At 56.6% G+C, this 17,223-nt stretch overlaps 1 protein-coding gene across 8 annotated transcripts; it reads right to left on the bottom strand.

The window, feature by feature from the left end:
• Positions 1 to 212: 212 nt before the first annotated feature.
• VEGFA (vascular endothelial growth factor A) lies at positions 213 to 16,504 on the bottom strand. 8 transcript variants are annotated; one of them, XM_016955591.4, is made up of 8 exons: positions 15,381 to 16,504; positions 12,303 to 12,354; positions 9,030 to 9,226; positions 8,155 to 8,231; positions 7,773 to 7,802; positions 5,884 to 5,955; positions 4,599 to 4,730; positions 213 to 2,151 (listed from the first exon to the last, which is right to left on the bottom strand). In XM_016955591.4, exons 1-8 carry the CDS (start codon positions 15,444 to 15,446, stop codon positions 2,130 to 2,132), a joined length of 648 nt encoding a protein of 215 aa, XP_016811080.1. In that variant the 5' UTR covers positions 15,447 to 16,504; the 3' UTR covers positions 213 to 2,129. The 8 variants fall into 8 exon arrangements, with proteins under 8 accessions (XP_016811080.1, XP_016811081.1, XP_016811084.1 ...); XM_016955592.4 differs by having other exon boundaries at positions 5,902 to 5,955; XM_016955595.3 differs by lacking the exon at positions 15,381 to 16,504 and adding an exon at positions 14,594 to 14,714.
• Positions 16,505 to 17,223: the final 719 nt, after the last annotated feature.

The raw sequence follows: 17,223 nt of genomic DNA, 5'->3' as shown, positions 1-17,223 counted from the left end.
AGACAGGATGGATGGGTTCCCCCAGGACCAGCTCAGCCAAAATGGAAGGACTTTGCCCCCAGCACAACAAGGTGGGTCACCCCATATCCTACACATTAGACATACCTTTCCCAGACCCAAGACAAATGCCATGTTCCCCAAAGGAAGAGGGAAAGGGGGCGGGAGGAAGTCTAGAGCAAGGATTCAATGGAGAAGGAGAAACCAAGAGGAGCTTTGAGATCAGAATTAAATTCTTTAATACAAAATGCTTTTTTTTTTAAGATATATCTGTATTTCTTTGTCGTTTAAAAATAAATATGTACTACGGAATATCTCGAAAAACTGCACTAGAGACAAAGACGTGATGTTAATATCTTTTCCCCACAATTATTACGGATAAACAGTAGCACCAATAAATAAATGATAACAAATATTAAAATTAAAAAAGGAGAGAGATTTAGTATGTAGAATTCTCTATTTTTTCTTGTTTTGTTTTTACATATAAAAAACAGAATAGCAATGTCTATTTTATCAGAATCACATATATACATAAACATATATATATATATATACACACAAATACAAGTTGCCAAATATATATATAGTATGTAGATGTATATTGAAACCTTATTTCAAAGGAATGTGTGCTGGGGAGCCAGGGAATCGGGGAGGGCAGAGCTGAGTGTTAGCAAAATTAAATATCTGTTCAAGATAAGCTAGTGACTGTCACCGATCAGGGAGAGAGAGATTGGAAACATGAATTTTATATACAAAAACCGGTACAAATAAGAGAGCAAGAGAGAGCAAAAGATACATCTCATAAATAGTTGAAATTAAATATTAACCAAGAATACTGAAAAAAAACCCTACTCTTTAATTAAATTAACTGTTTTAATTTCTAATTAAAAAGGGATATTAAATAAGTACCGTATATAAAACACTTTCTCTTTTCTCTGCCTCCACAGTGGGCACGTGGATCCTGCCCTGTCTCTCTGTGCCTCGGGAAGGGAAGGGAAGGACCAGGGGATGGAGGAAGGTCAACCACTCACACACACACAACCAGGTCTCCTGGGGGGACAGAACTAGTGGTTTCAATGGTGTGAGGACATAGGTCCTTTTAGGCTGCACCCCAGGAAGGGGAGCAGGAAGAGGATGAGGGCGAGTCCCAGGAAGGGGAGCTGTCATGGGCTGCTTCTTCCAACAATGTGTCTCTTCTCTTCGCCGGGACATCTGCCAGTGGCCTCCTGGGCAACTCAGAAGCAGGTGAGAGTAAGCGAAGGCCGCCCAGGCTCCTGAATCTTCCAGGCAGTGCCCCTGGGGGCGAGATGCGCGTGCAGCATGTGGAGGGAATCCCCAAAGCACAGCAATGTTCTGAAGCTCCCCAAACTCCTAGTCAGAGCCAGTGTCCTCATCCCTGTACCTGTCATCTGTCTTTCTGTCCGTCTGACCTGGGGTAGAGAGGCTCAGCGCCAGGGCTGGGTTTGTCGGTGTTCCCAAAACTGGGTCATATTTGCCCCCATGCCCTGGCCTTGCACATTCCTGGGCAGGGGAGAGGACCCTGGCCCCACCAAGTGGGACAAAAAAAGATCATGCCAGAGTCTCTCATCTCCTCCTCTTCCCTGTCAGGATCTGAGTGGGAACATTCCCCTCCCAACTCAAGTCCACAGCAGTCAAATACATCCAGTGAAGACACCAATAACATTAGCACTGTTAATTTAAAAAAAGAATATATATATTTTATATATATAAAATATAGATATTTATTTTTATATATATATAATATATATATATAAATGTATGTATGTGGGTGGGTGTGTCTACAGGAATCCCAGAAATAAAACTCTCTAATCTTCCGGGCTCGGTGATTTAGCAGCAAGAAAAATAAAATGGCGAATCCAATTCCAAGAGGGACCGTGCTGGGTCACCCGCCCGGGAATGCTTCCGCCGGAGTCTCGCCCTCCGGACCCAAAGTGCTCTGCGCAGAGTCTCCTCTTCCTTCATTTCAGGTTTCTGGATTAAGGACTGTTCTGTCGATGGTGATGGTGTGGTGGCGGCAGCGTGGTTTCTGTATCGATCGTTCTGTATCAGTCTTTCCTGGTGAGAGATCTGGTTCCCGAAACCCTGAAGGAGGCTCCTTCCTCCTGCCCGGCTCACCGCCTCGGCTTGTCACATCTGAGGGAAATGGAAAACAAAGGCTGGGGTTAGGGCCAAGTGAGGAGGCCTGGCGATGAGGCAGGCGGCCTCCCCATTCCTGGGGGCCCCTGGGTCACTGCAGCCTCCGGCACCATAAGAGCAGAGAGGACAGGAAGGTGTGGTCCTGGGGCAGAAAGCCCCAGTATGAGAACAGCCCCAGCCCTGCCCTCAGGGAGCCCCGGCCTGAGCAGCAGCTCCACTCAGGGGCTCCCAGTCTACCCTCCTGAGCTTGCAATCTACTTGAGACAAGACAAGGACATGGGAACACTTTACAAAGCAACAAATGAACAGATACCAAAGAACAGTCCCCACTTGACATTTTAAGAGCTGATGGGTGACCAGAGCTGGATGAAGTTAATCAGAAGAGGCTCCCTGCTGAGGAGGTTTTTCGGTTCAGTCTCTAGGGGCTGGTGTGGGGAAGAGAGTGGGCAGATCATCTGGGAGAACGCCTGAGGCAGAGAGGCTTGGCCGGGTGACCAACAATGGCAAGGGCCTGCCCTGGGGACAGGAGGCTCCCGAGGGGGTAGCGTAGAGCAGGAGGCCCCAGGAAGGTGAGGGACCATCTCCATTCCCCATGTCCCCTCCCAGTGTGGCTGTAGGCCTCATCTCTCTTGAGCTGCCTGGAGGTTGTAGGCCCAGGTAACAGGTTGTCTTTCCTTTCAAATATGCTGCTTCACTTAGGATGGGGAGAGACAATTCGGTGGCTTCACTACTCCAGCTGAAGCAAAGGGGGCCTCCAGGAACTTTCTCAGCATGCCCCTGCCCCTGGGTGATTGTGAGAAGGAGGCAGAACAGGCCCTACCCTTCTGGGGAGCCCCGAAACGGAGTCCTAAGCCTCCAATTTTGGAAACTGATATTCCCAGATACAGCCAGCTTGGGGGTTGGGTAAAGGTATTGGGAGGTTAGAGTAACTTCAGTTAGCTCCCAGGTCACTTCACACAAACCCCCATCAGCAGAATAATCACCTAAAAACCATAAAATGTCAAGTCCTTTATCTTTCCCAAGGACCCCTGGGGAACTGAGACTCCCCTCATCCAGCCCTGAAGTTAGGCAGAGCCCCCACCCCAGCACTAATATACGCCCTCTTGGTTTCACATAGGGCCAAGACAGACAGCACCCCACACCAACTACCCAGGCCTGGTTCCCAGCATCCCCTGAGCACACACAAGCCACAAGAACATTGCTGGGGGAGGGGAGACACTCCAAGGACTTCCCTAACGCAGCCTCGGGGTGAGCTGGGGGTGCCTTGGCCCTGTCTAGGAAATCCCCACAAAGTCTTGCCTCCCTGACTGACGCTTACCCTGACCCCCAGGGCCTCCCTCACTCTGAGCACAGGCCAAGTTGGTATAAAGAACATAAGCTAAGGCATTAAAAGATGCCAGCCACCTGTCCCGACCCTGTGCTCCTGACCTCACCCTCTGAACTGAGTCACACATTCACTCATGCACTTGACACTTCCTTGGTCCCCAATATGGGCAAAGGAAAGAGGTACAGATGCCCGGGGCTCACAAAGGTACGTAAACCAGGCCCGGGCTTACGGAGCTCACAGTCTAATGTCAGGAGAATGGGCACAGACCCCTCCCTCCACGCATCCTGGGGGCACTTGAAAATGTGTGGGCTGCTTGGGGTTGTCACCATGACTGGTGGAGGATTAAAGGTATCTAGTATTCTTGGATGCTACAGCTCCTTCAGTGTGTAGGCAAAACTGCCCCATCCTAAACGAACAGCCAGACCCCTTGCCCTCAGAGCCCCAGTCTGAGGAGGGAGACATAGCCCTGGCCTGAGGGAGCCTCAGTCTGAGCGGGGAGACAGCCCTATCAGGGAGCCCCGGTCGGAGGGGAGAGACACAGCCCTACCTTCAGGGAGCCTCAGTCTGAGTGGGGAGACACAACCCTTTCCTCGGGGAGGCCCAGTCTGAAGTGACTCAATTCCTTCCCCCATCAAGAAACACTGAGTGAGTGAGAAGCCCAGCCATGCAGACTTCAAAGGGCCGAGGCAAGGCCCCAGTGAGAGCATCTGTGCTTTGTTGACATTGTCCACACCTGGAATCGGCTTTCAGCTTCTCAGCATTACTACCAGAGGTAGTAATAACATCAGGACCAACAGCCACTATGAGCAGAAGGACCACAGGACACAACACACAGCTTGCGTCCACACCACTACACTAAGCCACACCAGCCTACCACTCAGGCAACCAGGGCAACCTCGGAACAGGCCCCGCCAGGCTGGACCAGTGCCTGCAGCCCACCACAGGGGCCTTAAAAGCAGAGAAGGCAGCAGTCACCAGGCAGGCAGCTAGAAACTGAGCAAGCAGCTGGCCCCTCTCAGGCGCTCTCCCGCTCGCTCGCTCGCTCACTCTCTTTCTCTCTCTCTCCCCATCTCTGTGTGATGCCCCTCTCTGACTTGCTTGCCCTCTGGGAACCAACCTGCAAGTACGTTCGTTTAACTCAAGCTGCCTCGCCTTGCAACGCGAGTCTGTGTTTTTGCAGGAACATTTACACGTCTGCGGATCTTGTACAAACAAATGCTTTCTCCGCTCTGAGCAAGGCCCACAGGGACTGCAAAAAGGCAAAAGGAAAGACATCTAAGCTAGAGCATCAGCAGAGAGAGAGAAAAAAAATCACCATGCAACACCCCCTAACATGTCCGCAGCTGCACCCCCACCCAGCTGGTCAGCCCCCAGGCCCTGGAAGGATCCGAGCGCTACAGCAAAAGACAGAGAGAGCGGCAGAAAGAGGCAGCACTGGCTAGGACACCTGCCGCAGGAAGAGGCGGGCACAGACGGGCAGAGAGTGCAGGGAGAGGCTGCCATAAGGGGCAATGCTGTGTCTCTGGGAGACAAGGGTGAGTCTCAGGCCACAGGGACCCAACTGCTGTTGCCCCCATCGGAGCACGCCTTGACTCTTCACCTGCTGGGGATGGCAATCAGGGGCCACCTTCTCCCCGTGCAAGGCTCATCATGTCCAGGCCCTTCCACCAAGGTGGGCTAAAGTAGGGTGTGATGGGAGGCTAAGCCCAGAGGCAGTGTCCCCAGGCCAGGCCGCTGGTGGCCAGAGGGCCCAGGGCAGGGCCCACCACAGCCTCCAACCCAGAGGAAGAGGCTGCCCTGCAAGGAGGCCTCTGTGGGTGCCATGGGTTGGGCTGGAATAGGGGGCTCCCCTCCAGAGGCCCCAACTCCGTGAGGAGCCAGGGCACTTCCACCAGATGAAGGGAGGCCGCCACATGGTGTCTGATCCCACCCAAGCTCCTCCTTCAGCCAAGGAGTCATTCAACAAGCTGCCTCCAGTCATTCACAGCCCTTCTTGGGCCATGTCTGCCCTCCCCACCACCCTCAGCTTCCAGATGAGTGCAGAAGCCTAGAGCAATGGAAACCAGTTGGGTGAGCAGGCACCTGTGCCAACATGGGCCCGCCACCAGTGCCCAGTGGGTGAGAGAAAATCGGTGCCCAGCCAAGCCAGAGTCCCCTCCCTTAATCCTCCAGGCCAAGTCGGCACCCCCATTCACCCCAACCCTGGACCAGCAATGCCACCACCAAATCTACCCGTTGGTGCCAATTAGTGGAGTGAGAGTGAGAGAGAGACACGGGCCAGGAGGATGAGAGCCAGGGAGGGACCAGGGGAGGGAGGCAGGGTTACAGGGAATGGCAGGCAGAGGTTGTACTGGGGGCCAGGGAGGCTCCAGGGCATTAGACAGCAGCGGGCACCAACGTACACGCTCCAGGACTTATACCGGGATTTCTTGCGCTTTCGTTTTTGCCCCTTTCCCTTTCCTCGAACTGATTTTCTGGAAAATAAAAAAACAGAGACAGAGAGAGAGCGGGGGCGGTGGGGGGAGTAAAAGAAGTGGTAAGGTGGGCAGGGATGGGGGAACGACCAAAGCAAAGCCACACAGGGCCGCTTCCTGGAGGAAGTGTCAGGAGGCAGGTGGTCTCTGGGGAGGCATGCGCGGGCGCACACAGGCGTGTCTGGGCAGCAAGCACTCGATGGCTCTTTCTTCTCCTCACGCTGCCCACCATGGGATGGCAAACCCAGCCCCTGACAAGGCTTTGGTGGAAAGCCGAGACTGGGTGGAGGGCACAGGACCCAAAGGTCTCCACACTCACAGTGGCTCCCAGTCCCCGGCAGGGGGCAAAGCCTGAGGGAAGGCTCTTTGCCCAGCAGCCCTGTCCAAGTCTGACCCTGAAGGTCCGGGGGTGATAAAACGTAGGCCAGACTTTGGGGAGAAGGTCAGAGACCTGCCTGGATGGGGAGCAGGAGTGGGAGGGAGGGCTGTGTATCAGGCACCTTGTGCCTTCATTTGCAACTGCGACAGAACCTCTGGGAATCCCGGTGTGGGGGAAGCGGCTACCTTGGGAGCTGGCACAGAACCAAGAGCAACACCAGCCTGCTCAGCACGACCTGGACTGGGAGGCAGGGCTGGGTGTCCTGGAGCCCCGGGCAGGCAGCAGGATGGGGTGGGAGTTAAGGAGGGCTGGGGAGGAGGGGCTTGGGCGGTACTTGGCAGGGAGTTCTCTCCCCAGCCTGTCAAAGCCTGCTACACCATCTCACCAGACACTCTTCCGAGCCCAGGCGAGCCCCCTACTCTCCCCATGGCAGAGCAGTCATTTGGGGAAACAGGAAGGGGGGCAGGCTGTAGCCTGTCCCCTTCAAGAGAACCAGAGCTCTCCATGCCTGCCAGGCCCAAGAGAACACACCTCAGGATGTCTGTCACAGGGAAGAAAGGAGGGGGAGAAGGGACCAGAGAGGGCAAGTCTGTCCCCCTTAGGAGAAAGCATCAAAGGGTGGAAGGAAGGTTTCCGCATCCTCTCGCTCTGGAAGCTGGGAGCTGAGGGAAGAGGCAAGGGGTTGAGGCCTGGGGGGGGGGCTTCAATGTCCACACAGCACTGGAGGCAGACAAGATGGTGTGGGGGAAAGGGCAGGGCACAGGTGCTCTCTCTCAGTCTCTCTTTCCCTGCAAGCTCTTGCTGATGCCAGCCGCCCACCCTGTCTTGAAGGGTTACTGCTGCCAGACCTTGTCCCCCACCCCATCCTACCTGCCCCTTAACACGGAGCACTCACAAGCCTCTGAAAATGACCAACATTCAACTTTTTCTCCCTGGCCAAGAGGGCTGTGTGTCTGCCGCCTGCCGCCTACAGGAGGGCATGCACTGAGAAACCACCCTCCAGCCGGCCTCGCATCCAACTGCACCGTCACAGCAGCCACCAAAAGAGGCCATTTCCTCTGACACACAAAAGCTGGCCTCTCTGCCACCCACTCCCTCTCCCCACTGTGGGTGTCCTAGAGCAAGCCAGTGAGCCAGTGTCCACAGTGCCCCCTGACACACCAAAACAGCAAGTCCTGGCCAGGAATGATCTGGAGACCCAGAAGGCATTGTCCCTTCCAAAGGAAGTGCCAGGCTCCTGGCTATGTTTTCTCACTAGCCCTAGAGCCATCATCCTGGAGTTGGCCCCATCCCATTGTTGCTGCCACCACAAGTCCCCCACAAGACCAAGTCCCTGACCCAGGGAGGCTATGGGAGCCCCCAACAGAGGTAGCCAAGAGCCCCAAACCAAGACAACCGGCCATGGAGAGGGAGAAGTGCTAAAGTCAGGGCCACTTACTTTTCTTGTCTTGCTCTATCTTTCTTTGGTCTGCAATGGGTAGGGAGAGAGAAAAGAGCAAAACAGGGAAGGGTTAAGATGGTGATGATAATGATAGGGATAACAACAATAATAATCACAGTAAAAACAGCATTTATTATGGAGCAACACTGTTTTAATCTTTTCATATATAACTTGTTTAATCCTTATAACAATGCTATGAGGTATACTACTATTGTGCCCATTTTACAGATGTAGAAACTGAGGCACATTGAAGTAAAATGCCAAAGGTCACATAGCTGGAAGCTGGACGGGGGCTAAAAAGTACAGCATGCTTAACCCTGGCACAGATCAGGCACCCTGCAGCCACTTGCTGATAATGAATCCGTGACTACATCCTCACCTGCATTCACATTTGTTGTGCTGTAGGAAGCTCATCTCTCCTATGTGCTGGCCTTGGTGAGGTTTGATCCGCATAATCTGGAAGGGAAGGAAGCAGATCACAGAGGTTAGTGACCCAGCCAGCCATACCCAGATGGGACAACCCTGGGGCTCCTGCCACTCAGCACCCAGGGGTTCTGCAGAGCAGGGATGGGTGGTGGAGGCAGGGAGGACCAAGAGCTCTAGCAGGAAAGAGGCTCAGGCCCACCCCACCCCAACTCCCCCAACCCTGCTGGCCTCAAGGAGCCCTTGTTCCACTTGAGGCCAAGACATGGCTGCAAGGGTTGGCCAGGCTGGGAATTCAAATCCTAGGTTCTTACCACTCCCCATCCCCTCCCCTTCTTTCATCCTCTCTAGGCTTCACCCTGACTCCTAGTAGATACCCGAAAGCAACCCCCTCCCTGTGTTTCACAGCTCCCTCCCACCCTATCTGGGCTGAGATGTGCCCCATTACCAGGTAACACCAAAAGACTTTTTAAACTCTCCATGGACCAGGCTCATTCAGCTTCCCAAACAAAGCCCCCAAGAGGGGGGGCACTCAGGACTCTCTCCAAGAGAGGGAGAGAGGGGCTCCTGACACAGGCATCCATCTGTCCCCTCCTGAGCCCATGGGCAACCATCAGGGAGAAGGAGATGGTTGGGGCTTGCTGGGAACCTGGGCTGGGAATGAAGCATCTTCTCTACAGAAGGCAAGACCCCACCATACCTCCCCTGTGCAACTCAGGGGCAGGAGCCAGACAAGGCAAATCTAGCCAGGAAACGACCTGGGACCACCTGTTCCCAAAGTGTTACCCCCCTCCCTATCCCCCCCTTGCCCCACTTCCCAAAGATGCCCACCTGCATGGTGATGTTGGACTCCTCAGTGGGCACACACTCCAGGCCCTCGTCATTGCAGCAGCCCCCGCATCGCATCAGGGGCACACAGGATGGCTTGAAGATGTACTCGATCTCATCAGGGTACTCCTGGAAGATGTCCACCAGGGTCTCGATTGGATGGCAGTAGCTGCGCTGATAGACATCCATGAACTTCACCACTGCATGAGAGGCGACGACACATGAGCCCGGTGGGCGACACAAAAGATGGCTAGCCCCTCTCTCCACCCAGCTCTGTAATGCCACTCTTTGGAGCTTCCGAATCAGGCAAGTCCTTCCAAAATCTAATGTAAGTCCCTCCTACTGTGTTTGAAGCACTTCCCTAAGCTTTCCACCATCAACACTGGTGAAGGCCTGTTTTCATTCCAGAGATCACACGATGTACTCAAGTTCCAAGGGACACGGCCTGCCACATCTGATCCCGCCACCTCACTGTGACAGCTGAACTGAATCCTGGGCCAACCTCGATGCCAGAGGACAGTTTGAGTATGGGTATACCCCATGGGGATGCTCTAAGCTTTCCCTAAAAGGAGGAAGAGCCAGCTTTGCCAAGCTAGTCTCCAGTTTCCTACGTCCTCCCCACAACCACTACCATAACGTCAACCATACCAACAGCTGTTTATTGAGCACTTACTACATCCTGAGTACTGTGTACAGTAGTCCACAGCTATCATCTCACACAAGTTTCTCCACATGGTACTATTAGACACTATTGAGATTCCATTTTACAGATGGGGAAAAGGAGGCTCAAAGAGGCTAAGTAAGTTGCCCCAAGGCCGCACAGCTAGTAAGTAAAGGAGTCAGAATTAGCTGACATCAAAGTGTTCCCAAGCCTATATTAGGCAAAAACAGAGGAGGCACCTTTCAGGAGGAGGCACCTTTCCCCCTGCCAGTCCTCTTCCCCAGACATGAGCTGAGAAGGTGGTGGGCATCAGCACAGGGGCTGGGCCCTCCTGGAACCCACAGGTGGCAGTGGGCGGACACGCTGTGCCAGCCCTGCCAGCCACTGATAACCCCGCCCAAGAGGGCAAACTGCTTGCATCATGGAAAAAACAGTGCTGCCACTGTAGCCACGAAACATTTCTAGAAGCTGATCTGAAGGGAGACCAGGGTAGAGACAGTTTCCCAGGCTGGCCGCGAAGCCTGGGGTGCACTGGAGCATGAAGGGGTAATTCTGGGCCACAGGGGCGGGGCCCTTGAGAATAAATAAATGCAGGACTCTGGCATGACTACTCCAAATTGTGGCCCAGCCTGCCACGCCTATCGCACCCCACCACCACTACCACATAGCAATCCTGTCCCTGAAATAGGTTCCCTACACAGAGGGAAGAAATAACACCTGGCTAGTGAGGAGGCCCAGGCTCTGGCCATGAGTTGGTATGACCTTGGGCCAGTCCCTCCCCTCTCTAGGCCTCCAACTCTGCTCAACTGTGTAAGTGGGTTGGACTGATCTCTAAAGATGCTGAAACAGGCTGAAAAGGTGGTGTTTTGGCTTCCATTTCCAGCCCTAGGAACAAGTGCTCTTTTTTCAGCCTGGGTAATATGAAGTTTAGAACTTCACCAAAGCATCTTAAGTGTATGCCTCGTGGACTTCCACCCCAGCTCCCAACCCCCACCCCCCAGAGACCACAGCTGAGCCTCCCCCTCACTCCTCCCTCCAAGGTCTGCTTTCCAGAAGAATAAAGGACAACGAGGGGGGCTATGTACACAACAGGTTGATTGGGAAGAAGGTGGGGAGAAGGCCACAGGTGTGAAAACAGAAAGAACAGTGGGGAAACAGGCCAGTCCACTGCTTCCTGTGAGGTCTCTATTTCTTTTATCCAGACCACCAATGGGCACAGAATCCTTCTCTACCCACGAAGGGTTACGGCAAAGCATCATCAAAAAGAGTGAACGAGACCAGAAGTCTGAAAAGGTCATTTTTTAAAGCCAAGTCGATAGGGGAGAAGATGACTAATCAAGAAGTTTTGAACTGCCCCTTCATCACAATTGGGACAGAGGAGGGCCAGGCTTGTGGCCCAGGAGGGGATAGCAGGAAGGTCTGGCCTGGGCAAGGGGTTGGTAACTGAGGGTAAAAAGACCTGGGGTAGGAATTCCCCCAAAAAGCTTCCCCTTGGAATGAATCCCCAAGTCCCATGGGAGGTGGAGGGGGGGAACCTCACCCGCATCCTTCATCAGGCAGCCGCCCCTCCAAGGAGGGCTGGCCTCCACTGCCTGGGGGAGCACACACATACACTCCAACAACCAGGCTTTCGTGGTTTTCCTTATTTATCGCAGACAACCTTTTCTCCAGCAAACAAAGACCATTTGTCCTGCCTCTCCCAGACCAGAGACCACTGGGAAGCTGGAAGGGGTAAGTGGCACACTGGAAGCAGGGGGCCGGTCAGTGGCTGAGAAGCCAGGTCCTAGGCCAAGGAAAGGGCTCCTGGGGTGGGGAAGGAGGAGGCAGAACAGGCTGGGCATCACCACTGCTGGCCACTACCCAGCCACGCCAGATTTAGGTCAGGGAAACTCGCGGGAAGGAAGACCCCAGGGCCTTCCCTCCCCAGAGGTGGAGAGCACAGGCCACAGTCAGTGGTGGGGAGAGCCAGGGTGTCCCCAGAGAAATGGGAGGATCCAAACCACAACGGAACAAAAGGCAGGCGGACTCGCGGTTGGGCAGGGGGGCGGGGCGCCTGGGAGCTACAGCCAGCCCTCTGCTGGCCTGGGAGGGAAGTTCACAGCACCCGAACATAGTCAAGTGGGGTTTTCTCCACCCCCAAAGGAATGCAAACCAGGGAAGGGAGGGGAGATCCCATTAGGCTGAGCCCTCTGTGCCTCCAGCTCACACAGGAAGGGTCACAGTTCCCACAAATGGGACATGTCTATATAGGAAATGACACTAAATGTCCACTCTCCCCTGGGAGCTAGGGGAAACAAGGGACACTTCCCCCAACACCTAGGATCCCTGAACACTGTCTTCCTGCTCTGTGCGCACGACTCCTTCTCCAAATAAAATTTTACTGGAAAGAGCAGAAGAAAAAGGCAACAAGTCCTACTTCTAGCAGAGACCTGAACAGCAGAGAGTCCTCACGAAACTGAGGGTGAACCTCATGGTGCCCAGCTCTTTCTTTCTTGATCCTTATATTCCTGTGCCCCTTCCCCTTCCTCCCCACAGTTCTGAAGAAAAAGGATTTAGGCCATCCACCCATCCCCTGAGAGGACAGGGAACCCCATCCAACAGCCAGGGGGACTCACCTTCGTGATGATTCTGCCCTCCTCCTTCTGCCATGGGTGCAGCCTGGGACCACTGAGGACAGAAAGAGAGCAAGGCATGGGCATGGGCAGGGGCTGGGGTGCACAGGCCCAGCCACCCAGCCCCTCCTCCCTCCTCACTTCCCTCCCACCAACAGCCTCTGGCTTCTCCAAGTCTTCTGAGTCGAACAGGACACAACCGGGGGTCCCCACGGGCACAGAATATGCCCACCACTCCTGGACTGCTATGGTTATGAACCCGAGGAAGTTAAAGACTAACCAGATGTTGGGGGCTGGGGAGCTCGAAATGCAGGAGGAAAACCCCAGAATGCTTCACTGTCGAGGTCCCCTGTACCTTCCCCACACTTCCCTCTCCCTGCTCTCACTATCCCCCTGATTCCCTGGTCCAAAGCCATGGTAAGTATTAAGGTCAAATAGGAGGACAAATTTGGACTGGGGCAGGAAGGAAGGACTAGGGGCGAGAAAAACAACATGGTGACCTTCTCCTGCTGACATGACAAATACCAGGGTGAGCTGGTGTTGGAGACGGAGGGGGGTGCCGAGGACCGAAGGGCACCAACCACCCTCCCCCATCCAAGCTCTTCTAGTCCTTAGGAATAACCCAGCATGCCCACAGGTTGCTTAGAGGGTAAAAACCCAGGAGGAGACCCTGGGGGAGAACCACATTTTCCTCTCTACACAAATCTCTCCAGAGCCTCAATAGATTTCCAAAGCCTCACCTGTCTCCCACTCCTACCTGTTCCCTGGTTTCTTCTCCCTCCCAGGGTGAGGAGGTGCCAAGCCCCTCTCACCTGGGCACCTTCAAATGCCACCAGGGATCAGGGAAGGCTTTTATGCCTTGGCACTGCCCAGCCCCTAGGGGGCCCCCTGCACCACCTTAGGCCTGAGGCCTCCTCTAACCCTCCCCACCCGCACCAGATCATTCCTCCCCTCGCCAGAAGCTGTGAAGGTCAACACGCCAAGACATGCGGACCTGACAGCACCCAAAAGGAAAGGCTTCTGCCAGCCCTTCCTGAGGGTCTCCAGCTCTCACCAACTCCCCTCCCGCCCAGCACTCGCAGAGTAGAGGGGCACTCTAGCCTACGGAACACCAGACCCTGCTAGGGGAGAGTCCCACTGTCCATCTTTCTTTCCCTCTCCTTCCCACACACCCCAAATGCACCCCACTCAGGTACCCCAGCCCTGCTCCCAGAGACAGCCAAGGTCACAGGAAGCCCCTCTCAAGAGAAAACAACAGTTACCAGGCTTCCAGCTGGACAGCTTACCACTGCGGCTCCTCCAGGGACCCCCTGGATTCTGCACCTCAGCCCCCTCACCCATTCCCATGACACCCCCTGCCTTCCCCCTGACAATATTCTTGCGGGACCCTCCACTCCTCCTGGGCCCCAAGGAGGAAAGGGGACGGAAATTTCATACCCCTTCCAAGGCCAGGGGGCACAGGAGGGGCGGTTCTAGGCAGGCAGGGGCCAGGTGTCCTTCTCTGGGGGCCTCTGAAGGTCACACTGTGGCCAGGCAGCCACTCCTCCCCCTCCTCCCTACTTGGAGGCCTGTAGCCAAGGCCTTTGTGCCAGGGTCTGAGGAACTTGCGGTGTTAGCAGCGACCCCTGTCCATGGCTTTCCTCTTGCCTCCTCTCCAAGGGAATTCTGGCTGAGGGAAGGCGTCAGAGAGGAGCGGAAAGGGACCCTTTAGAGTCCCTTTCAGAAGCAAGTTGGGTGGGCAAGTTTGGAGTTCCAAAAAAACACCTGCTCCAGCGCTGCCTTTCACCAGGACAAAGTGTGTGCAAGGCTGGCAGGAGCTCCTTTCCAGGGTTCAGGAAGGACTATTCCCATGCTGCCCGTGTCACAGCAAATTTCAAGCCATTTCTCCAAAAGGGTAAAGTGGGGCAATGACTCTTCAAATCCTCCCTTGACCCACCCCCACGAGAGCTAAAGCACAGCTCACTCGGAACTGTTGGGGAGGGAAGGGAAGCACACTGTCACCAAGTCGGGACTTTCGGTGGAATGTGACAAAGCGCCCGGTGGGCTCCCGCGCCACGACTTCTGACAGTGATCATCCTTTCCCTGGACTCTGGGGCCGGAAAGGGGTTAGATGGATCTTCTCCGCAGAGAGAAATGAAAATAAACGGGGTGACAGGGGCTTCTCTCCACGCTAAAGAGGAAATGGGTGAAGAGAAGGGGCGTCAGGAAATTCCTCCTAGCACTGGGCAGAGGTAGGGTCTGGAGACAGTAGGAAGGGGTAGGGATGGTTCTCTGGATCCCCGGGCTGGGGCTACCTCGAGAGGTCACCTTCCCGCGGAGGGCTGGCGGGGGGAGGGGTGCCGCTCGCCACTCTGGGCTCCCCATTCGGGCAGCCGAGGCTCCGGGAACACGCGGCCGGCCAGGCCCGGGCTGATGTAATCGGCTCCGCGCCGCGCGCACCCGGCCGGGCGGGGGAGGGCGGGCACCGAGCGGGACGCGAGCGGGGACGGGCGGGGTTGGCGCGGCGCAGGTGGCCCAGCAGGGAGGGGGGGTCCCCGCAGCAATCCACCCCAAAACTTTTCCCAAACTCGCGGCGAGGGCTGAAGAGACCGAGTGGCAGTGACAGCAAGCCCCCTCTCCCTCCTGCGCCCTGCCCCCTCCACGCTCTCTGCCCTCCCGCGGTCCAAGGTCCGAGCACCCCCTGCCCGCTGGTCTCTGGCTCCCGCCCCCGCTGCTCAGACTTCCAGTTCGTCCGGGACCAGCGGCCGGGAGCAAACTTCAGCCGGCAGCGGCAACGCAAGCCCAGCCCCCTCGGCCTCCTCCTCCGGCTCCCGCCCTCGGCTGGTCGGCCCAGATCGTACGTGCGGTGACTCCGGTGGGTGGGCAGGGCCCGCGTGGGCGGTGAGCCTCTCTCCGGGTACCCTCCCACCTAGCGCGCGCCCCCTCCCCCTGCACCTAAGACGACAGAGGGGGACGCCGCACGCCTGGTGCCCATGGACCCGCGTGGGGCACGGAGCCCCCACGCGCGCGCTCGCACGCACGTCCCCAGCCGGGAGAGGCGCTCGCAGCGGCCCGCGGCGCCAGCCGGGCACGACCGCTTACCTTGGCATGGTGGAGGTAGAGCAGCAAGGCAAGGCTCCAATGCACCCAAGACAGCAGAAAGTTCATGGTTTCGGAGGCCCGACCGGGGCCGGCGCGGCTCGCGCTCCCTCTCCGGCTTGGGCTGTGGGGCGGCCCGCTCTCCTCGGCGCCTCGGCGAGCTACTCTTCCTCCCCGGCCCGAGGCCCGGGCCAGGGCCTGGGGAGCGCGCGCGGCTGGAGCACTGTCTGCGCACACCGCCGCCTCACCCGTCCATGAGCCCGGCTTCCGAGCGCCGAGTCGCCACTGCGGCCCCCTCTCCTCTTCCTTCTCTTCTTCCTCCTCCCCCTCCTCCGGCTGCGGCTCCTCCCGGCCCGAGCTAGCACTTCTCGCGGCTCCGCTCGGCTCGGCTTCCCCCGCGCGGACCACGGCTCCTCCGAAGCGAGAACAGCCCAGAAGTTGGACGAAAAGTTTCAGTGCGACGCCGCGAGCCCCGACCCCCTCCACCCCGCCTCCGGGCGCGGGCTCCGGCCCCTGCCCGCGGCTCGCCGCCGCGTCCACTGTCCGCCGCCGGCCGGGGAGGAGGTGGGCGCTGGGGCTGGGGGCGGTGTCTGTCTGTCTGTCCGTCAGCGCGACTGGTCAGCTGCGGGATCCCAAGGGGGAGGGCTCACGCCGCGCTCCGGCGGTCACCCCCAAAAGCAGGTCACTCACTTTGCCCCTGTCCCTCTCGCTGCTCGCACGCCCGCGCGCTCTCTCTGGCCCCGTCTCTCTCTTCCTCGACTTCTCTCTGGAGCTCTTGCTACCTCTTTCCTCTTTCTGCTGGTTTCCAAAATCCACAGTGATTTGGGGAAGTAGAGCAATCTCCCCAAGCCGTCGGCCCGATTCAAGTGGGGAATGGCAAGCAAAAATAAATTAAAACGAGAAACAATACAGTTTTAAAAAAAAATGTTTAAGAAAAAAGAAGAGGGATAAAACCCGGATCAATGAATATCAAATTCCAGCACCGAGCGCCCTGGCCGGTGAGTCCGCTGACCAGTCCACCTAACCGCTGCGCCTCCCGACAGAGCGCTGGTGCTAGCCCCCAGCGCCACGACCTCCGAGCTACCCGGCTGCCCCAAGCCTCCGCGATCCTCCCCGCTACCAGCCGACTTTTAAAAAAAAGGGGGGGGCGCATGGCTCCGCCCCGCCGGGACCCCGCCCCCGGCCCGCCCCGGGGGGCGGGGACAGGCGAGCCTCAGCCCCTCCACACGCGGCTCGGGCCCGGGCTCTGCGGACGCCCAGTGAAGCCTGGCCCGCAGCCCGCCGCAATGAAGGGGAAGCTCGACCCCCACCAAGGTTCACAGCCTGAAAATTACCCATCCGCCCCCGGAAACTCTGTCCAGAGACACGCGCCCGCGGGGCATTGGCGAGGAGGGAGCAGGAAAGTGAGGTTACGTGCGGACAGGGCCTGAGAGCCGTTCCCTCTTTGCTAGGAATATTGAAGGGGGCAGGGGAAGGCGGAGAGCCGGACAGGGACGGGTGGGGAGAGGGACACACAGATCTATTGGAATCCCGGAGTGACCCCTGGCCTTCTCCCCGCTCCAACGCCCTCAACCCCACACGCACACACTCACTCACCCACACAGACACACACGTCCTCACTCTCGAAGACGCTGCTCGCTCCATTCACCCAGCTTCCCTGTGGTGGCCGAGCGCCCCCTAGTGACTGCCGTCTGCACACCCCGGCTCTGGCTAAAGAGGGAATGGGCTTTGGAAAGGGGGTGGGGGGAGTTTGCTCCTGGACCCCCTATTTCTGACCTCCCAAACAGCTACATATTTGGGACTGGAGTTGCTTCATGTACAGAGAGCCCAGGGCTGGGCACAGGGG

Source organism: Pan troglodytes, chromosome 5, assembly GCF_028858775.2.
Source record: "Pan troglodytes isolate AG18354 chromosome 5, NHGRI_mPanTro3-v2.0_pri, whole genome shotgun sequence".
NCBI classification, from domain to species: domain Eukaryota; kingdom Metazoa; phylum Chordata; class Mammalia; order Primates; family Hominidae; genus Pan; species Pan troglodytes.
Note: the sequence above shows the minus strand (reverse complement) of the source record. Positions and strands in the feature narration are given on the sequence as shown.